Source organism: Urocampus carinirostris, chromosome 2 (genome assembly GCF_059441175.1).
Source record: "Urocampus carinirostris isolate Australia breed hairy pipefish chromosome 2, RoL_Ucar_1.0, whole genome shotgun sequence".
NCBI lineage: Eukaryota > Metazoa > Chordata > Actinopteri > Syngnathiformes > Syngnathidae > Urocampus > Urocampus carinirostris.
In genome coordinates this window covers 46,246,902-46,270,677 of record NC_142350.1, presented here as the reverse complement: position 1 = coordinate 46,270,677, position 23,776 = coordinate 46,246,902, and the positions used below count along the sequence as shown (strand labels likewise).

Genomic DNA, 23,776 nt, shown 5'->3' with positions numbered 1-23,776 from the left:
GGTCATCTCTCTTGGTTGTGCAGCGTTTCTGGCCACATTTTTCCCTTCCAACAGACTTTTTGTGGATATGCTTTGAAACTGCCTTCTGTGAACAGCCTGCTCTTTGAGAAATTTCTTTTTGTGTCTTACCCTCCTGATGGAGGGTATCAATGATGGTCCTCTGGACAGCAGTCAGATCAGCAGTCTTCCCCATACTTGTGATTTAGTTTACTGAACCAAGCTGAGTGTTTTTAAGGCTCAGGAAACCCTCGCAAGGTGTTTCGAGTTAATTAGATGATTCAGGTGATTAGTTGAATAGCCTACTTGTATACTTTTTCATTATATTCTAATATTTTGAGATCGGATTTTTGAGTTTTTTTCAGCTGTAAGCCAAAATCAGCAATATTCAAATAATAAAAGGCTTGAAATAGTTCAGTTGATGTGTAATGAATCCAGAATGTATGACATTTTTGTTTTTTAAATTGCATTACAGAAAATAAAGAACTTTATCACAATATTCTAATTTTCTGAGACAGTCCTGTACATATACATGTAAGGGAGAAGTTAAATGTTATCCAAGTTTGGTGTGATGTGACTTGAACTGGTTGATTGGAGTAGATGGTGGATGCAGATGGGGAGGAGACAGTGGATTAAAAATCCAACTAAATTTTAAACGTTCTACATGTGAGGATTATCATGCCATTTCCTTTTTTCAATTCAATAAGTCTCATCTGCGATTGATTACAGATGTTAGGTGTTTGTTGTTGTTGTGTGTATTTCAATTTTGTTGTTTGTTGACTTGGTCTTAAATTTGATTTCAAAAGGCATTTAGAAAGTCTTAAAACGTATTTGATTCAACTTGCCTTAAGCTCTTGGAACACTGCACACTGTGACACAAAGTCTTCACAAAGCATACTATATTCTGAACTGAATGAAGAAAGGCATTGCGGGAGGTAATTCAGCCAATAGCATATCTGTATTTCCCGATGCTATGACCCAGGGGTCGGGAACCTAAGGCTCGCGAGCCATATATGGCTCTTTCTATGAGTGTCTGTGGCTCAGAGACCAATTTGATTGCATGCAAAATTTCTCCATCTTGTTCAAAACCTGAATTGTCTATCCTATCCAGGTACACGCAAAGCCAGACTAAAGCTAGATATCAGGGTAATACTTCGCAGTATATATAGGGCACGTTTTTCACTACAATTTACAGTCAAGGTGTCACACAAAAAAAGGCGGAAAAAAACTCGTTTTGGCTGTACAACGCTAAAGAATCCTTTATTTAAAGGTTCTCTATATAATCTGTGTTCAGATACCTTATGATGAATCCACAGAACTGTAAATACGCCAAAACACCGAAAGAGAACTTATTCATTTGATTTGGTGAGTGGGAGGGATGGGTGGAGCTATGCAAAAAGTGCAAGCACTCCCTCCCATCTCTCGCCCTACGGCGTCTGCGCCAAAAGTGAGCTCATCAGGCTCCCTATTTGCAGAATGTTGTGACGTTTTTACACAATAACTGCTTGCATCTGGTTTTGAAACCAATATGTATGAAAAAAAGGGTCAAAAGGAGTTTAACCGATCTTGAGTAATTGCAAGAAAGAGACAATTTTAAAGTGGTATGTTTGTTGATTTTGGGACAGGGGCTCTGGCATTATTCTCTTTTCATAATTTTTATCAAATCATCAAAAATAAATGTGCTGAAGACTAAGCTTTTGTCTGTGGCGCCGGTTTAGCAATCTAGTAAATTTGTCTCATAATATATGGTGTTGCTCTTTCCCAAAATAAAATTAATATTTTTTGCTTTTATGGCTCTTTGAGTCCAAAAGGTTCCCGACCCCTGCTATGACCAATAGCAGATCCGAATTTTAAATGAGTCGACCAAATGTAGATTGGCGTCTTAGAGACATTACTTGTCATATGCACTAACAATGGAAAGTTTTTGGGCAGTTGCATGTAGTTGTCGACGTCTTATATTGCGGCAAATGCCATAAATAGAAGCCCAAAAAGATGATTCCACACCTTAAAGTGAAAATGTCATAAGGTGGGGTTGCCACATCCCGGTGTCTACTGTTTTTCTTTTTTGTGATCCTCGCCAGCCGATCCCGCGTTTCCTCGGTGACTCGGCAGAAGAGGTTATGTAAAACAGACTGTAAGAAAGCGAGAGTGCTGTTACATAAAGAGATGGAGCCGGACAAAGGTTAATAAAAATGTAGCCTTGTACCGTATGAAAAGCTCGCCGAGGAAGAGCAAAAAATGTTACATAAACAAATAAAGACGGGCCAAATTATTAGCGACTTTGCTTTGGGGTTATATAAAGAGATAATGCTGTGCCTGGACATGAAAACCGGACACTTTGCTGGTGTGGGACATGACACGAATCTCACGTAACTCGGTCCTCTCATCTACCTGTTTTCATGAAGGCTGGGCAGATCAATCCCAATATCGATATTATTGATAATGAAGGAGTACTTGGTCAGATTGATACTATTGGTATCGATACTGTCTTTCCATTTCAACTATCACTATAATAATGTCAGTGTGTTTGTAATGTACGTGACATTGTAACTTTCAAATTTGACCCAATTTGCTTCCATTTTATTTTCAAACTGTTGTGTGATTTAAGATTTTATATTTGTCTCGTTTACATAGTTAGACAGTATTCATATTTTTGTTGAAGTGCTTCTTTTTGGGGTTTAACGCTCTTAACCTTCGTTCCAAAACAGTTGTTGTAGTGGAAGTCTTTTATTTTTTATACTGTTGAAGGCAGTGGCAGGCAGTGCATTTCACACCTAGGCCTTTGGTGATGGCCTTTAGTGATAGCTCGTTCACGACCGAACCGGCTCGTTCTCTTTCAAGAACCGGCTCCCTCCCTACCAATCGGTTCCCTTCGAGACACCATTTTTAGCTTGTGATTGGTGAATATGCATTTTTCTGAGTTATTGACTTTGAATTTGTTCAGTATAAAATAGGTTGAAATAGTTTTGTATTTGTTTTTTTAAGATCTATAAATGTTTCGGTTTAGGTTTTCTTCGTTTTCTCAGGGATAATGTCTTTTATATAACAAATGTAAAGTTAATTTTTTTATTTCATGGTTAATTTGTTGCTGCTCCCCGCGACCCTACTGAGGATGAGCTGTGCTGATTATGAATGAATGAATGTTGCTGCACAGGAAAGTTGACATTTTTAATGAACATTTTGTTGTTTGTTTTGTGGAGATTCTGAGATACTTGATATTAATGTTGTTTAGCGAAAGGGTTAGCAGTGAAAGCTGACAGGCAATTTGGAATTATTTAGTGGGTATGTATTCCTGGACACAATATTATATCACTTCATTCAGATATTTCTAGGCTAGCAGAGAAGACGGTGGCCCTTAATGGCTCACTAGTGGTTAAAGGTTTTTCTATTGTATGGTTTATACTATTTGTACGTTCTAACTTTATTTTCAAAATAATGCGCATTGTAAGGTGTATTATTTGTTTTCTTGACATTATTTATACAGTTTTTGGATTTTCGTTTGATCTTTATGCTGTGTTTATCGTAATTATGAACTTAGGTTTCCAGTTATTCAGTGACCATGACATTTACAAACAAAAAGTATTTGATCGGTATCGATACATTGTACCCTGTATTTTCTTGGATCGGATCGATACCAAAATTTCTAGTATCAACTTCCTCTAATTGTCAATTCATCATGATACTAACCCCCATCACGCAACACTACCTAATATGGGTCGTCAGCAGAGTGTTGACGGCCGGCACGCTTATTAAAGCATGCATTGTGCAACTGTCTCTGAGCACAATGGCTGGAAAGATGAGGTTGGTACCTAAAGAGTACAGTAGGGAAGTACAAGTGAAATTGTCGTATATCAGGGGATAGAAACCTATGGTTATTGGCTGGCTAATGTGTTTTGAAACCCCCGTTCTCCAAATAAAAGCATTATAATAATAAAAATCGTATGTAGTAACTATTACCTACGTGTTATATACATGCATATTATAAATTAATATAAATGTAAAGTCAAAATTACATTTTTTTTTTTACCTTAGGTGTTGCGTGACTTGAGCTGGTCAAGCGGTGTAGCGGGTGAATGCAGTGGGGTTAAGAGACTGCAACAGTGGATAAAAATGAAACTGATTTTTTTTACCTTCGCCTTGAAAGGTTAAATATTAATCTCAATTATTATCGGTTATGGCCATGCAACTTAGCCATGGTATGATTCGTGTGTCACTTTTATATTTCTCAATCATCGCAAGCTTCTTTTTAATTGTTTTCGTGGTGTAGCACTTCCGGCCAAATGCGTTAAAAATTTAATCTTGTCTCCGAGACACATATACCTATTGAAACTGGGTTCATACGGGTGCTTCAAATAATTGAAAACGCTTGAATTTAAATGTTGTATTTTACGGGTTTAAAAAGTGTTTGAATTTTAGGTGAAGTGCTTATAAATGCTTGAAATTGTTGCAATGCTTCTTGGCAGTCTGACTCGATAAACCATGCATTAAAAAAAAAGTTAAACAAATTTGCTTTAAAAGGAGGCCACCACTGCTGTATGGTGGCTTCGCCTTGCCATTTTTCCCCTGGCATTCTTGCCACTTGCCGTTCAAGTAAGTCTTAACCAGATTGCCACAATAACTCAAAAAATAGGAACTGGGCAACTCAAACGTGGACATTCCTAATGATGTCCACAGTCCAGTCTGTTATTTTAATGGCTTATAGCCACAGGCTCCTATAGTGATTGTGAAAGAATGTTTTTCAAATGTGTTCCTTAAAATTGCGTTTTGTGCACCCCCCACACAACAGCAGGGCATGTTGTTTTTATAAATTGTGACTCTAAAACGCAACTTACCATACAAATCCTCCCTATCTCTATTCAAACTCGTACTGCTACTCCCACTGTTTCGGGTCAACAATGCACAGGCAGAGATTTTTCTTAAAAAAATATGTACACACATATTATTCAGAACTCAAGATCTAAAAATCACAAGTATTGATTAATGCACGCACAAGATTAAAACCACTTATGTAAATTGCAGACGTATGAGGGGACGTGAAAAACACAGGTGAAGACTGCGTATTTGAGGAACACTCAGTGACGTCAAACAATATGGCTATGGATTGATTGACAATGAATTTCTTTTGACCGTACTTGAGAAATTAGAAAATTAGCTTAAAAAGAGCTTGAGTTTGGCCATAAAAAAGGTCTATCAACCCTGTGAGAAGCTCCACACCATACTTGAGAGCCGTACGTTCCCGAACCGCGGTTTAATCTGTATATTCCTGTTGGCCCTCAGGTACTACTACAACAAGCGAATCCTGCACAAAACCAAAGGCAAGCGCTTCACGTACAAGTTCAACTTCAACAAGCTGGTGTTGGTCAACTACCCGTTCATCGACATGGCCTCTACCGGTAAGCGCTCCCGCTGACGTGGCTTCTAATCCCACAGAATGGCAAGATTATTCTGGATTAGAAGAGAGAGTTCCATTGTTTCTCAGCAGGGCTGCAATGATTAGTCAACATTGTTGACTAGACAATCAAATTAATCGACAACCACTTCTATTATCGTGAATATCCAGCCATCCATTATCTGCATCGCTTATCCTCAGTAGGGCCGCGGGGTGCTGGAGCCCATCCCAGCTATCTTCGGGCTGTGGGCAGGGGACACCCTGAACCGGTTGCCAGCCAGTCACAGGGCACACTGAGATAGACAACTCCCTCGCTCATTCACACCTAGGGACAATTTGGACCAGCGAATCAATCTGAAATGCATGTGTTTGGAATATGGGAGGAAACCGGAATGCCTGGAAGAAACCTGCGCAACCAAGGGGAGAACTTGCAAACTCCACACAGGAAGGCTGGTAGCTGCATTCAATCCCATGACCTCAAATTTGCCGCGGACGCTCTAACCAATCATCCACCGTGCTGCTATCGTGAAGATAATAAATATTAATCTCTGTTTAGATATGCTCATGCGTAATAGCTTCTCTCTCTCTGTGTCTCTCTCTGTCTCTGTCGAGTAGTATCTACAGAAATGGCGACGTCAACATCAAGTATGCCTACCAAAACATTTCAAATTTTTGAGCATTTTAGCCTGAATACGACAAATGAAAAGACCACTTGCAGCCCAGTTTTTAAAATGTTAAAAACCACAAACGTCAGTTCCTAAAAGTGTTTGTATTTTTGTTGAGAATCGTTACGTTATTTTGTTACAGACTGCAGTTGACCACTGAATGTACTTCACAGAATGCACATTACATTAGTTTTATTTACTGTTCTACTGTTGCTAATGAGCCTGTTGTTTTTACAGGGATAAAAAATGCTGACTTAATTTTAATTCCATTTTTATTTGCCTGTCCCTAAAAAAAATCGACAGAAATGTATTTATGTATTTATGTCTCTAATGACTGAGCGCTGTGTTTTAGATATGGCATTTTTATTTAACTTTTGTATGAATCTGAGATAAGTTCAATCCAAAGATGTATTTTTCATCGTGCTAATTTTTCTCGTTTTAATGATTATTTTCTACATGATTAAAGCAGCTTAATGCTAGATTTAAAGGGAAAAAAATCTTGTTATTCGGCGAAGCGTTTCAATTGTGGAGTATTTAAATAGTCGTTAGTTGCAGCCCTAATCAAAACAGGAGGTAACAAACGCAAGATTTATAATCTCGGTATCAAACTGGTACAGCATGGGATGAATCTTTGCAATGTTGCGAAGATGGGGAAGAAAACTACTAGTAAAATTCTCAACGTTTAACTGAGTTAGTCACTTAATTCAGTATCCTCTTGTCTGCTGTTTCCAGGAAATGGCGTTCCACAGAGCGCCCCGCCCATCCCCTCCGGTGCCGGGACCCACTTTCGCTTCCCACCTTCCACACCATCCGAGGTCCTCTCGCCCAATGAGGATCTCCGCAGCCCTGGCGGTTTATATGGCTCGGTGGGCCGCCGAGTCGCCCGCGGTTCCGTTAGTGACTGCAGCGACGGCACTTCTGTCAATTCCGAGATCGAGGACGGGGGCACGGGCGGGGGTGAGGACAGGGCGGAAAGGGGCGGGGGAGGCGGAGCCTACCGGAGCGTCATCCACCCTCGGCTTTCGCACGAGTCCCTGTATCGCCTTTACGGAGGGGCCGGTACCCCTGGCGGTGCCCACCCGGGCTCACGTGGCCCGGCCGGGCACCGCGTCCACCAGGAACCTTTGTCCCCCTTCCCCGTGTCCCCACTGCCCGGCCCGGGTGGAGCGGGGCTTTTAGCCCCACCTTTGTCCCCAGCTCTCAGCCTGACTCCTGCCTCCCACCTCCCTTACACCCCCTCGCCCACTCTCTCGCCTATGCTGGGGTCCCATTTCTCCTTCAACCCCGAGGACATGAAGCGCTACCTACAGGCTCACACCCAGTCGGTGTATAACTACGGGCTCAGCCCCCGGGCCTTCCTGCAGTACCCCAACATTGTCATTCCCCAGCCTCACCGGCCCCCCGCCGACAAAACGGGGAGTGACCGGGGAGCTACAGAGAGGGAGCGCGGTGGCGAGCGGCATCATCACGCCCCGCCGTCCCATTCCGCCCACCACCACCATCATCACCACCACCCGCCTCACTCTGCCCACCCAATGCACCACCCCCTGCAGCTGGGTGAGGAGCCCCCCCACGTGTCACCTTTCAAGTTTAAGCTCCAGCCGCCGCCGCTGGGACGAAAGCATCGAGACGGGCAGATTAAAGTTCGGCAGAGTTCGCTTTCTTCCGGATCGGCGTCCGGGTCCATGTCGTCCACATCCGGCCTAGGCTCCTCGCTCTCATTCGGCAGCGATTTGGGCTCAGCTAGTGGATCAGGACTTGTCTCCGCATCGTCCTCCATGCAGTCGCTCAACAGTGCTGGCCTCCCCAAGATTAAGGTAAAAGGCCCTTATCCATTTATCGAAACGCATGTCTGAGTTATATATTTCTAACTGCATTTAAACACAGTTCGTTGCCAGTGATTATGCTACTGCTTGTTGCTAAACCCGAAACTTGTTCCAACTACAGTACACCGTACAGTAGAATATTGTAAGACACTGATGGGTGGACAGTCCAGGCGAGTCCTGGGGCATGCTCCCCGGAAGAAAATATACATTTTAAATTCAAACACATCTGTGCATTTTAAGAGCAAAATCTAGAAGCTAGATCGATGATGATTGTGTGGCCTTGTAAACTTTTGAATCCCAAATATAGTTATGCAATGAGCCAGCAAACAAGTCACACTCATAAAGCATGGTAAAGGAGACAGGAGTTTCGATGCAAAAACAAATCTGGTCGTCATCTCATTGGACTAAAAACAACAGTTGTTCTGATGCCTATGCTGAACCATTTTAAGGTATCACATCGGAGAGTAAACAGACCAAATCGCGGATATGAGTTTTAGATTCAATTAAATGTAACGCTCATATCTGTAATTTGGTAAATTACAGTCATAAAATCTGTACTGCTACTTTTGTGATTGCTGCTATGGCAGCATACCGGTTCTTCTTCGATGGTTCACAGGAGGTTATTGTAACGCGCAATGTATGTGCTACAATTAGGTGTCTACCAAATTGTTTTTCTGCTCTGAGCGATTTTCTCTAATTGCTTGCAATGGCGGTGCCACTTTTTTATGATCTGTTAAAAACGCCAGCACTGCAAACAAATTGACAGGTGTGCAATCTCAGTAACTCCTTTTTGATACCGACTCCCGCCCCTTTTACCTCCGCACCATGCGCACACGTGGGTTATTTATCTTTTTACGTTTTTTTAGGTTTAATTACTATTTGAATGTGCTTTAGTTTTCTGGAAGCTGTGCTCATAGCTATTTAGAGTACATTTAGATGCTTCTGGGAAGACTGGAGCAGACCAATTAGTTTTTAATCATTTCATATCGGGAAAATTTGCTTGTCACTTGAGCAATTCGAGCTGCGAGCAAGATCCTGGAACAAATTTGACTTGTAAGAAGTAGTCAACTTTTACAGGGAAGGTAACTTTTTCCGTTACTTTAAAAGTAAGTTGATTGTTAAAAAATTTGAAATTTCCCTGAGAAACACTTTGACCGGAGTTTACTTAAAGAGATGGGAATTCTGACCATTTTTAAGGACCGTTTTTATTTTTTTATTTTAGTTTTATTTTTTTAGCTTGCCTCACTAAAAAGAGCCGGCTCTTCGGGTTGTTGTTTTTTGCTTTAATCCCTACATTACCAATGATTATGTAACATTATGCACGGGATGACATAAAAAGGGCGAAAAGAAAGAAAGAAATAAGATAACAAAAATAAAAAAAAATAGATACAAGTAAAAAAAAAGTGCTTTACATTTTAGATTAGTGCGTTAACACTGAAAAACACAGGAAATATAATTATATTTTTATAAATCTTCAAAAAAGGATAAAATACAAAACAACTTTAACCTTTTTTATGCTCAACAAACTTAAAGTCAACAACACAGAATTCCCGAATCTAAAGACAAAAAAAGTTTTCAGGGAGGGAACCAGCTGTGGATTCATAATGAGCCGGCTCCCTTCGCTCATTCCCAGGCTCTTAGACGTTGAGTTCGCGAACAACACGAGTTGGGTGCTGTGAAAGTTTAGCCCTCATTTGCCTTTTCTTCTTGCTTTCTATATTCGTAATTGCTATCGAATTATATGGTAGTTGGTATTGTGAATGGTGACGTGGTCAAAAAAGACGTGACGTAAACAACTCTGAGGAAAGCGGAAAGTCGCGCCCCTGATAACAGCGTCAGGTGTGCCAAGGGGGACACGGCGCCTTTGGCAATCAAAGTAACGTACTACTTTTGACCGTCAGTAAGGATAACGGCGGGAAAAGTAAATGATTAGATTGCCCGTTACTGAAAAATAACACCTTTATGTAACTGCGCTATTTACAACAGTGTTATTTCCAACACTGTCGATAGCAGACGACAACGTCATCGTAGATTGCCAGTATTCTACATGCTCGGCTTTGCTGAGAATAAATAGGCGCTGCAATGTGTCTTGAAGGTTTATTAGCACTTTATAAAGGGAATTGCAATCATTCATTAGGGGAGCAATTGGTGGACGTTGACAGGTATGAGATCGAGAATACATAAACGCTTATGGCACGCTTAAAATTAAAGTTACTGCAACCTTAAATCAACCAAAACACAAATATTTTTACGGCACAGTTGTTTGTTTTTGCCTGTAACAGTCTGCTTGGATGAGCTGATGCTGGCAGTAGGCAGTCCCGAGTGGTGAGCGGTCTCTTGTGGTAGCCTCTGGGCCTGCCTGTGAACTGGATGTTTCTTTGTAAAGCGAGCAAGAGTTTTGTTTAAAAAAAAAAAAACTTGTGTATCGAAACTCTCGTGTTTAAAGGTGACCGTATGAAGAGGTACCTTTTAATTTGTTCCACTAGACTGAAATTTGTGGAAACCTGTGACTTGTGTGCAGGTGGAGCCCATTTCAGACATCGAGTCAGAAGAAGAAGTGGAGGTGACCGACATAAGTGACGATGACCCAGACGAACGAGAGGAAGACTTTGCACTTCACCACCACCACCACCTCGTCTCCAACGGCTCTACCGCCCTCCCAGACGAAGATCTGGACGAGGACGTCTTCAAAGCCCCTGCACCACCTCTACCGGGCCTTACGCCCTTTTCATCCCACCTCATTTCCCACTCGCCACGCGGCCTGAACTCCCTCAAAACAGAACCTGTGGAACCTGCAAGCGCCAGCCCCCCTCCCTCGCATCAGGCCCCCCAGACCAAGTGCATTCCCCTCAAGTTGCGCTTCAAACGGCGATGGAGTGAAGATCAGCGCATGGAGGCCTCGCTCGAAGAGGCAGACGACAAAAAAGTCCGGCCGCAGGAGCATCGGCAGCAAAATGGACGCATGGAGACCAAGGACAACGGGGAAAGGGACGGAAGCCCCCCCAGGAATCTTGCGGGACCGTTTTTACCAGCGCACCGACAGGCTAGCGCCGAGCTGCATCGCGCGGCAGCGCAGCTCTCCCTGGAGAATAAAGACTGCTGATCGGATGGGTGGCCACGCTCTTTTCCAACAACCTGCTCTCCCCTGCCATACGTTCTGGATAAGGATTCTTCTGGGACGTGTTTTTTGGGGAGGATTTTCATTCAAAAAGATTCCGCCAAACGGTTCAGTTCCATCATGATAGGAAATCTTCCTGGACTTGTTAAGTAAAGCACTTTTCAGCCAACGAAAAGTGCTGTGTAAAAACATTCGGTGTACAAAACGAAAAGAAAATTCCCTCCCTCGTTTTCCCCAACTCAACAACCCAGAACACAAAATACAGACACACACAATGATTAAAAGGAAATGGAAAATAAATAAATAATAATTCAAATTGAATCTAACCATGGCAAGGCACAGACTAACCATGTGAGGATAGGGATGGCAGCAGATGGCCTCGGGAAAGGTTTATTTGCCATCAAACCACACCCTACCAGTCTGCCCTAACATAAGGAAACATTGAAATAATACAAAACAACTGAAGAACAAATCAATGAAATGTGAGATTGATAGTAAAATATGTCAAGTCAAGTCACATTAATTTATATAGCCCTTAATCACAAAAATGTCTCAAAGGACTGCACAATGACACAATTACCTGATCTTAAACCAACAAATATGTTCCTGTAATACAGTGCCTCTACGTTATTTTCGGTTATGCCCCCCTCGGAAGAAGAAATCTATACTTACTCAGAAATGTCAGTCTGTGAGGTAGGATTCAAAACAGTACAAGAGATGCCCACTGGGTTTCTGAGTCTACATTATAAAAGGTGGTGATATACTGTGTCAAAGGCAGCACTGTAATCCAGCAGCACCAGAACTGCAAGTTTATTAAAATACATATTCTAACTGATATCACGCAATATCTAAAAAAGGCAGTCTGTAATGTGGTCGAGTCTACGAGGTTCTGGATTAGAATTTGTGGCTTCAGGGCCTACCGTCCAAGATGAACCGAACTGTACCGCTCGGTGGAAACGAGACACAAACGAGATTCCCGGTTACCTCCCCCAAGGCCAGTCAAACTCAAAGTGCAGCTCTCGCCCTTTTCCTCAGGACTGTAACCTCTTCCCTTCTACCACCCCACGACCCGGCATTGGTGACCACATTGTAAATAGACGAAGCAAGTGCCTGCGTTTACTCGTCTCACTCGCATCGCTTGGCAGGAGGACAATTAGGGGGGAACAGAGGCTTTTTTTGGGGGGGTGCTGAAGTGTGAATCCCCCCCTTTCCGCTCAGGGAAGCTGCACCCACTCAGAAAAAAACTGTGCCCCCTTCAGTGCTCTATTGTGCCCCCTTACTACCTGGCCTTCTGTCTTCTGGAGCTTGTGAGAAAATTAATCCCCACCCGATGATACACCGATAGTCACTCGTCGTACTTCACTAGTTACGATCGAGTGACCGACTTAACTACCGCCGCTTTGACATGCTCTCACAGACTTGACTTTTCTGTATGTACTGAGATCGAAGCCATTTCGATGGATATTATATATTTTGCTTCTCCCTTTAGCATCACTGCAAGCCTTAGGACGCATAGCAAATTGTTTTTTTATCACCCGCTTTACGCAGCACATGAGATTCTAAACTGAATGAAGGAAAATGCATTGCGGGAGATGGAAAAGACTTCAGCCAATAGTATATCAGCATCTTCATGGTGCTATGACGTCGACCAATAGCAGACAAGCAATTTAAAGACAGAACTTGACATACACACGCACGCAACGTTTTTGGCCACGCGCAGTGTTGATGTCAAATAGTGGAAAATGCTGTAGACAGGGTGGAAAAATTACTTGTGTCACATTATAAAATGCAAAATGCCATAAGGCGGGGTTACCTTATCCTGGGGCTATACTGGAACGCAAAATCATTTGTTTTTGATGTAGTATAGCGGGTAAAATGTCATGAAAAGGGGCCGAAACAACATTCTATCCCACACCGTAAAGTGAAAACGTCGTAAGGCGGGGTGGCTATTTTAATCCACACACTGAAGTGAAAGTGCCATTAGGTGGGGCCACCGCATCCTGAAGGTTCACGCAAAATAATTTATTGTGGATGTTGTGTGTGGAGAAAATACAGTAAAAGGGGGGCAAAAAACATCCGTGTTCCACACCACAAAGCTAAAATGCCGTACGGTGGGGTCATCTTATCCCGGGGGTTTACTGACACACAAAATAATTTGTTGCCGTCGTGGTATAGTGGGTAAAATGCAGAAAAAAACACCTTATCCCACACCGTAATGTGGCTACCTAATAAGGCAGGGTTGTCATCTTATTCCACACCAGGGGTAGGGAACCTATGGCTCGGGAGCCATATATGGTTCTTTTCATGAGTACATATGGCTCCGAAATAAAATGTAACTATTGCACATCCCTCTGTGGATTTCCAAAGTCGAGTGATTTCATCCCGATTTTGGTCCATATAAAGCCGAAGCAACTCAATGCAGAAGTTCGATAAGAAACCATTTAAACTTATAAATAATAACGCTGGCAAACGACTTTGATTGGGTGAGCAGTACAGGTGGGCGGATCCCTGCACACAGCGCAAGGGACTTCCTTCTCTCTCTCTCGCTCAGTGCAGTCAACACCGAAAGTGAATATGACCATATGCTTATCGTTTGCAGTCATTTGTGACATTTTTACTAGAGAACTTTGCATGCACAATGTTTTGAAACCGTTATTAAGGACAAATTTCAGGGAAAAAATTGGCCTCAACACTCCTAACTGAAGATGGAAGACAAATTGTAAATGGCATATTTACATTGATTTGGGACACAGGATTTGGCATTATTATCATTTCATACATTTGATGAAATCATCAAATGACACACAGTGAAATAAAATGTGCTGAAGAATAAGCTTTTGTCTAGAGAGCGTGTTTGGCAGTTTTTTCAATTTTGTCTGAAAATATATGATGTGTCTCTCTCTCTCTCAATTTCTTTTTAAAACATTTTTTGCTTTTATGACTATTTGGGTCAAAAAGGTTCCTGACCCCTGTTCCACACGGTGAGGTGAAATCGTCTTAAGGTGGGGTCACCGTATCCCAGGGGTTTACTGACACATGAAATCATTTTTTTATTGATGTGGTATAGTAGGTAAAATTCCATTAAAAGGGGTGAAAATAATTTATCCCAAACCTTTAAGTGAAAACGTTATAAGGCGGAGTCACCGTATCCCGGGGGTCTACTGTACCTTTCCTTATTGATGAATAATTTTGAGGTTAAAATGAGAAGTGTTTGAACCTTATAGTCTGTATGAGAGCATGTCACTCACATATTCAGTATCTATACATACTAACCGCTGCCTTACTGCTGACTTTTTTTGTAACCCAAAAGCATTTTTCCTTATTTGAGAAAAATCGAATGCAGCACAAAGAAAATAAAAGTTTATTTTTCTGATGTTAATATCATTTTTAAATCCCGCCCGGCATTATTACTCTTGTTAATATTGTTTTTTCTGTGGTATTCCCACCAAGCCTTTTACCGTTTGGAGATTGGTGTATAGAACTCAAAATGAGTCCGGTTTAATTTAGTTGTTCCTCCCCCTTTTTTCTTGTAAAGTCATTTTTATGGTGTAGTTTTTACCCCTGGGGGAAGGTTTCATCTTTTTTCTTTGTGTGTACGATTGTTTGTGTAAATGTTACCAGGTTGTTACGTAATGCCCCCGACGCAGACACGCGCTTGAGTTAATCCCGTGACGTAACATCATTCCTCCTTCCCTTCCCTCTTGTGGGTTGTTTATTTGTTCCTCCCCCTTCTACCCACCTTCCAATTTTTCCCCTCCAGAAAAGTTGTAATTAATTAAACTGTAATCAGGGTTAATTAAAGCCAAAACAAAAGCTCTCTTGTGTGTGTTTGTGCTTATCAATCGTCTGTGAATTTGCATGTTTGTTGACTTGTTTTTTTCCTCGAACATTTGTGTGTAGGGGGGGGATCTGCTGCTGGTTGAGATTTAAGACCACTTGGTTCTCACCAAAACATTTTGAAGGCATATCATGGATTGGGTAACTTAATTTAACAAAGGAAGGGGCTGTCCAAAGCCTAGTCAGGAGAATAGATAATCCTCACGTTGGGCAACTGAGATTTAAGACCACTTTCTTGGCCAGAACAATGAGCAAATAGAATACCGAATACACTTCAAGTTAATGTACATATATTTGTCTGAAGCCTGGTAAGTGCAGCCTATGGAGCCTAATACTCTCAAAGTCAGGATAGTGGGTTCAAACCCCATGTTATGTGGTTGGGTTCTAGGAACACTTCATTACTATTTTGCCGGAAACGTTTGGCAGATAGTAAATATCCAGGTCCACAATCTAATATTAAACATAGTATAAACGCTCCCCTAATTATAAACATTCGAGTTACGAAAAACAGTAGATAGGAACATTTTTTTCGGGATGTTGAAAAATATCCTGACATTGCTGTAAGTTAGATTTTGTATTGTGCGCACCTTTTTCTGAGTAGACATTACTGTAATGGTTCTTTCCGGCGCTACCGGCATGTGGCGCTGTGAGAAGGAGAAATCCGGCTTCCTCATCCTAGTTCGTGTCTAAACATACTATACTGTATCTCCAGCGCGCTAAGAACTTTGACATTTTTATTATTTAATATCTGATGCATCCCTTCAATATGGTTGGTGTAAAGAAGAGGCGAAATGTTTCTTTTGAAGTAAAAGTGGCATAAGAAAGCTTGATGCGGTTGAGAAAATGGTTGGATCGCTTTTTTTCTGCGTCTTTCTACCACGGAGGAGGAAGTCGCCTAACTCTTGAAGCTCATCTTCCAAAAGTAAGTTAAACTTAACTTTATTTATCTTTATGGGTTGAACATAAACTTAATCTTAAATTTGCTGGCTTGAGCACCATATTATGCTGTCAAAATGTAAACACGCTATTCTCTTGTCGAAAAAATTTGGGGGCAGATCTTTGATTGCGCAACTGTCAATTTCATGAAAATAATATTCCGCCTAGCCCGACTAACTCTGTCGAAAGAGCATGAGACTTAAACACAGGGTCCTGGGTCTGAGCTCCATGTTTTGCGTTTGAAATTTAAGACCACTTTATTATTTTGATTAAAACTATGGGAAATTTCTGGACTGAGCAACTCTTAATTTCATGTAGAGGTAAGATCGGGCTGAAAAGAAAATCCAGCCGGACAGATTATTTGAGGGCCTAAACCCGGAGTAAACCCGAAGTGCGCATTTCGGCAAAGTGCAGAAAAATAAAAATCATATTCTGCAGATTACAAGATTCAAATAGTGATCCTGGAAGAGGGATGACCTTCTCAAGGTTTCTTCATTTTCCCCATGTTGAGGTTTTTAAATTTTTCCTTGCCCTTGTGTAGGTTTTAGATCAGGGGATGGTGTCATAATAGTCTGTGGTTTGCAATAATCTGTGGTCTGTGCAGCCCTTTGTGACTCTTTATGATTAAGGGCGTCGCAAATAAACATGACTTCAAACATTTTCGCCGAAAAGCAGAAAGTTTGTAAAGCTCGTAAGCTTGGCGAGAAGCGGAAATGAAGAAAATCTTAGGATTCACTAATTTAGAGTTCAACTAATAATTTGACAAGCATGTTCCGTTACTCAAAGGTACTGTTACTTCAGAAACATATTACTCGAGTAGAAGTAAAAAACAGTCATTTAAATAATTACTTGAGTAAAAGTGCATGCTGTGCAAATTCTCCTGGAATGGGAAATAAAAAAACAAAATATTTGGCATTAGAGAAGCCCGGTCCTACTTAATGATTGATATTCTTGGGCTGGGCTCGGGCGCAGGGTCTTACATTTCGTGTAAAAAGTAACATTTAAAGCCTGGTTAGCACGGTTGGTTGAGCTTGAGACCCTCAATCTCAAGGTTGTAGATTCGAGAACCACATTGAGCCTCTGAAATTTATGACCACTTTATAATCAGGAGAATTTGGGGGGAAATTGTACACCAGGCAAGTTTCAATTCACTGTTAAAACATTGTGTGAAGCCAGGCTATTTTAGTCATACAGTTTCGACTAAACCTCAAGCCCCACAATGGTTGTTTAAGATTTAAGACCGCTTCATCATTTTTGAAAATAATTTTAGGACAGACCATGGATCAGGTAACTTTCAATTTCATGTAGGGGCTTTCAAAATATTATATTCCGTCCTCTTCTCGTTTACACTGTTCTCAGCCGTCTTTAAGCGTTGACGTAGTCATCAGCGTCCGTGCTTTTAGGGAGGTCACAAAGTTTTCAAACTCTTACGTACTATAATGTCAAGAGGCGGAGCTAACAAGTCATTCGTTTCTTACTTGAGGCGACTTCGTACTTGACTTTGATCGTCTGCAACTGCGGAAAAAAAAGACTGTCGTGGATTTTTGAGGAGTTTTATTTGTGCTTGAATGAAAAGTGCAACCTTATTCGTCGAAAGATGCAGTGGGTGGTCGTTGCCATGGCGACAATGAAGAACAGGAAGATGCCGAAAGCTATCAGTCGAGGCGTTATGTCCTCGTCTGTAAGGAATTTTTGTAATTTTTAATAAAAACTCACTCAAAAAACTGATATTTTCCTCGTATGTTACAATTTTTTAATTTCATTAAAGTGACAGTGTGTAATAATTCATGACTAAGGGTTGTTGTAGCTTAGAATGGAGATCATGTGTTTGCATCCAAAGAAGACACTACGGAAGCCTGGAGGCTACAAAATTCAGAAGCCTACTTCCAGCTTAATCCCTGACAGCAACAACGAAAGACCGTGCCACATGGATACACCAGAAGCAGCTGGATGATGTAAGTGACTGACTTAAGCAAGTAGCGAGAGACGAAACTAAAAAGGCCAGTAAAAGATTGCAATAGCAAATCAAAATTTGTCCAACAAACAGACCCTGGATCACAAAACTGAGCGACATTAGTGGCGAAAAAAGGACACGGTGAAAAGATGCTTGTATCTCAGATCTCAGCGATGTGCGCTTGCATTACCAGACGAGTGATCGAAGGAGAAAGTTAAAGCAGCCAACAATAGCCGTAGCCTGCAGCCATGTGGCTAACATGACTGGATAAAGAAGGAAACAGTTGAAAAAACTGAAAGGTGCCTGAGTCATGGAACTCAGAAAGGTTATCTCGCATGACCAGCTGTGTAAAGTGAACCAAACAAAGACAAAGCAGGAGTAGCCGACAAAAGCAATAGCAGTGAGCCATACATTGAGTGGCTAGACAAGGAAACAGTGGTTTAAAAAAAGACTGACAGACGAAGCAAGCTTAATTGACACGGAGCAGCTCTCAATGACAATAGAGGCTAGTGACAAGCCAAAAGAACTGAAAATTATTTTTAATGAACTTAAATGTTATGAAGTGTACAACAAGTATGACAAGTTCTAAAAGTACAAAAAACTGAAATGTGAAATAAGGAAAAACATATGAAAATGTTTTATTAGTATTAAGACGTGAGAAAAGTACTAAAAAGTACTGAAAAGAAAAAATGAAATGTAATACTGAACTGTAATAAAGTATGAAAATGTACTAAACACTCTAAAATTAATTAGAAGTACTGAAAGTATGAAAAAAAAATACCAAAAAGTATTAAAAACTGAAATCTTAAATCGTGGAAAAAAAACTACTGAAAAGGTCTTTAAAGTATTAAAATGTGTTAAAAGTACTGAGAGGTATTAAAAACTGAAAAAAGTGAAAAGTGTACAGAATGTTATAAGAAATATTAAAAGTACTGAAAAGTATGAAAAAGTACCAAAAAAACTACAAAAACTGAAACATGAAATAGTGTAAAATATACGAAAAGTATGAACAAGTTGTAAAAATACTAAGAGATGGTAAAAGTATAGAAAAGTACCAAAATATTGAAATGAAAATAGTGTAAAATGTTGTGTAGAGGATAAAATGTGTTAAAAGTACTTAAGTAAAATATTTAAAAAGTATTGTAAAATATGAAAAAGTTGTAAAAATAAGTAAAAAGTCTTTTTTTAAAAAAAAACATTAAGTATGAATAAAAAATGGAACGTCAAAAAGTACTTAAAGTATTAAAAAGGACTGAATCGCATTAAAAAACCTGCAGCCAAGTTCCTAACATAAGTGGCTAGAGGAGGAAAATGTGGTAAAAAAAATCCCAAACTTTAGGGTGACGCAAGCTTTATTTACATGGAGCGGCTCTCAAAAACAATAGCAGTTAAATAACTAATGCGAGTGCTTGAAGAAGGAAACAGTGGAAAAAAAGTGACTATAAGTTTACTTACTTTGACCACAAGTTCTGTGGTGGTCATATACGAACTGTGATCACGGGCGCAAGTGTAGTTGGTGGCGTCCGATGTCCTCACGTGCCTGAGTCATGTCAGCCATCTAGTGGTAATTGTTAGTATTACAACATAAATTGGATTTTGCATTCTTGTTTTTGAAGCCTGAAAAATGCGAGTTGGAAGTTTCTGAGTGACAGTTGGCAACACTCACTTCCGACAATAAGCTCGGTGGCGGTTGTATACGTCCCGTCGTATCGGTCGCAAATGTAGTTGGGCGGCGTCCGACGCCCTCGTGCTTTGAACAGCAATCCGTCCTGCGTCTTTTTCAAGCGCTCCGTTAGATTTGATCCGTTTTCGAGATCCATCCAGTTGTGGAAAAGCGAGTGGCTTGTAAATCCATGGCCGAAAACCTCTTTTTTGAGATGGACAATGTCCTCCGTTGTCTTGCGGACATCCGCTCCGGGGAAAGGAAGTCTCACATACACCGATACTTACCAATACTGGTCTGCTCGACTTGGAAAAAGTACAGGATTCGGTTCTCGATCCGGTTCCTTATTTATTCATTTGAATGTAATATTTCATATAATAGTTTTATTTCTATCATATTTTTATACTATTACCCTTAACTTATTATTATAAACTGCAGTATTGTATCTTGCACTTTTAACATGTTACAATGACAATTAATTCCATTACATTCTACTTTTTTTTTTCATTGTAACTTATTTTGAAAATGGAAAAATGGAAAATTCTGTCGTCACAAATATTATTAAAGAAACAACATTTTGGACGTTTATTATTTCTTGCCTCCTACTGGTACAAAAAACTTTGACGTAGTAAAATTTAAAAAAAAACAACAACATTGATTTGAATACTAGGCATAATTACAGTAACTATCACACCAGTGTTTTTATAAAAAAAAAACATAGGTCGAGAAATTTGTATTTCTTTTATACAGTGGAGTCTCCACTCAGGTCGCCGCCGTGTTTGTCTGGCATCCTGCCGCCACGCTGCCCTTGCTCGCACCGGACAATACAGTACAATCTAGTATGAATCTAAGTATTACACGTTGAGGCTTTCAAACACGTTTTAAATCTCAAATAGAATAATCAATAGGAATTCTTATTTAATACATAGTATTTTAGTACATTTTTAAGAATTTTAAATTAATTTGATATGTATATTTGGATTGTTTTTTTCTAAGTAAAAGTATTTTTTAAAACATATTATTATTAGTTGATATATAACATTTTGTCAAAATGTCAATATTTTTTTTCGCTCATTTATTAATAATTTTCTAATGTTATTCTGTTTAAAAACACATCATTTAAAATCAAATATATTAACTGTAAGTATTATTTAGAACGTAACATTTTGTTATAATTTGCTTATTTAATAACTATTTTTCATTACAATAGTTTATAATTATTTGGTGTATTTAAATTATTCATCTCGTTAATGATATTAAATATGAATTGTTACTTATTAATTTGCATTTCACTATATTATCAATATTATCCCTATATTATATCAATACGTATAATTTATTCTTTAAAATGTTGTTTTTTATTATACTACTACTATTATTTTTTGTTCATTTGGTATTTTTATTTATTTTATGTTATTTAAAAATACCTTAAATCATAAATAATACATCAAGAATAAATTATTATTCAAAAGATAGCATTCTGTTAAAATATTAATCCTATTTTGCAAGATTAATAATTATTTTCTGATTTAATTATATTAAATACTGATATTTTACATGATAAAGATCAAATATAAGTTATTCTTTAATATAACGCAGTTTATTGTATTGTGAACATTATTTTGCTCATTTAATAATTCTTTTCTTTCATTAGTTCTATATAAAAATATTTTAACTCATAAATCATATACTATTAATGCATTATTATTAATAATAATTTTGTTCTGATTGATATATTGAATATTTTTTATTTATTATTATTATTATTATTATTATTATTATTATTATTATCATCTTTATTATTATTAATTTGTTTTACTATTATAATGTTTTATCATATTACTAAGATTATTTTGTCTATGTATTTCTTTTAATTTTTTCTACTTAAATAAATAGTTTAATCCCAAATAATATATTAAATATAAACATTTAAGTTGTAGCATTTTTTAATATAATTTAAATATTTTTTGCTCATTTAATAATTACTTTCTCATTTTGTTTTTACTGAGAAAAAACATTTTGAATTCTAATATTTTAAAAATAGATCTTTGTTTAAAATATGACATTTTGTTATTTAAAACATTTAGTAATTGTTTTTAAAATGTATTCTAATGAAAAAAATATGAAAGATTCCAGGTTCGAGACTGGGTGGAAACATATGTTGGCCTGGAGAGGGATGGGCGCCACCAGGCAGTACTTGCCCAAGACCAGGGTTGGGTAGGGTTACTTTAACTGGATTACTTTCAATTACTTTTGGAATTACTCCAATACCAAATATGCTAATAAAAGACAAAAGAAAGTAAATATGAATAAAATGATGACTCACAACACGTGGTAAGCTTTCTCTCCTGGCTTTGATCTCTTTGATCTCCGGCAAAACCAAGCCTGCACAAAATTTAGTAATTTATTCATATTTAGTTTCTTTTGTCTTTTATTAGCATATTTGATATTGGAGTAATCCAAAAGTAATTGAAAGTAATCCAGTTAAAGTAACCCTACCCAACCCTGCCCAAGACACACCACAGAAGATGGTGTCCCTACGACCCGTGTGGTTAAGAGATTCAACCAGCCAACCAAATAATACGTTATGAATTCGTATTTGTTATTTAGCATTTTATTATATTGTTAAAATGATTTGGCTCATTTTATATATTTATATTTAAAACTATCCGAAATTAGATACATAATACGGCATTTATTATTTTGTTATGGGTTTTTTTGCTCATCATTCGCTAATACTTTTTGGTGAAAAGTGATGCGTTTTTATATTTAATAACAAAAACATATTTTTACTATATAGAAAGACGACTAGTTTCCTGAATTCTGCGTTTAGTGTGAATAAATGACAAATTTGACAATTTTACCTTTCAAAATAAAAAAAATAATTTTAGATTCTTTGCTGCTATCTATTATTTGCCTTACTGCTGTGACAAAAGAAATTTCCCCATTGTAGGACGAATAAAGGCTTATCGTATCTTATCTAATTTTTAGGGTTCAAATCCAGCTCCAGACTTCCTGTGCGGAGTTTGTATGTTCTCCCCGTGCTTGCGTGGGTTTCCTCCAGGCACTCCGGTTTCCTCCCACGTTCCAAAAACATGCATTTCAGGTGAATTGGCCGGTTCAAATTGTCCCTAGGTGTGAATGAGCGAATGAGTTGTCTGTCCCTGTGTGCCCTGCGATTGGCTGTCAACCAGTTTAGGGTGTCCTCTGCCCACTGCCCGGAGATGGCTGGGATGGGCTCCAGCCCCACCGCGACCCTAATGAGGATAAGCGGTGTAGCTGATGAGATGAGATGAGATGAGATCTCATTTTTAAAAACAAAATTGTTTTGAGAAAAAAAATGTTTCAAATATAAACAACTCACCAAAAGTAAGGTCTCAGAGGAGCCATAGAACGCCAGCACCGACCTTGAAACTCATTTTTACAACAGAGGAAGTGAAAGTAGAAGAATCGAAAGTACGAATAATCACAGGAAACAAGACAAAACAAAAAAGAACATGCTTAAAAAAGTTCCGATCTGTGACTCATATTTTCCAGAATCATTTCTCTCACTTTCATTTTCAAATATCTTATTTAGATATACAAGCAAACTAATTAAATAATATATAATTTCATAATCTACGTTACAATTCAATGAAAGTACAATTATAATTTATGTATATATATACAGTGATCCCTCAGTTAACGCGTTTAATGGGGACCAAAACCACCGAGAAAAGTGAAAATCTGCAAAGTAGCGACGCCCCTTCAAAAATGTTTATTAATTTATTTTATTATTATTTTTTAGACCTGGTTAATGAGGACCAAAACCACCTGCGAAAAGTGAAAATCTGTCAAGTAGCGACACTCCTTCAAAAATGCTTAAAAAAAAAAAAAATTTTTTTTTTTTTTTTTTACCATTATTATTTTTTAGACTAGCGAAGCTCTGAACCAGCGAACGTGGAACCGCGAAGTAGCGAGGTCCCACTGTGTATATATATATATATATTATATATATATATATATATAATATATATATATATATATATATAATATATATATATATATATATATATATATTTATATGTATATATATATACACATATGTATAAAACAGGAATCCCTTGATTTATAAGTGCTAAAACACCTGAAAAACTGATCGAATGTCACACAAAAAGTTTAGTGACGTAAGCGTGGCCATTTCAACGTGAGCAACAGCTACATCTAGTGGCCATAAACAGAACTTGAGGACTGAGAGTCAAATCACACGATAAGTCGTTCGTTATTTCAAGAGTGGCGGTAATTTATTCAAATATTCATACAGAGACGAAGAAAAAGTGCAACAAATGTATTTGTTATATTTTATATGACTTATCTGCCTTCTAAAATAGCTTTTTCAACCTTTTAATAGT

The 23,776-nt window shown here is 38.8% G+C and overlaps 1 protein-coding gene across 1 annotated transcript in view; it reads left to right on the top strand.

Moving 5' to 3' along the window:
• erfl3 (Ets2 repressor factor like 3) overlaps positions 1–14,811 on the top strand; it is an 82,734-nt gene extending 67,923 nt beyond the window's left edge. The window contains exons 3-5 of the mRNA XM_088326762.1: positions 5,275–5,390; positions 6,784–7,868; positions 10,399–14,811. Of these exons, the coding sequence (XP_088182888.1) occupies positions 5,275–5,390; positions 6,784–7,868; positions 10,399–10,980 (1,783 nt within the window). The 3' untranslated portion in view covers positions 10,981–14,811. The remainder of the gene's footprint in view (positions 1–5,274; positions 5,391–6,783; positions 7,869–10,398) is intronic.
• Positions 14,812–23,776: the final 8,965 nt, after the last annotated feature.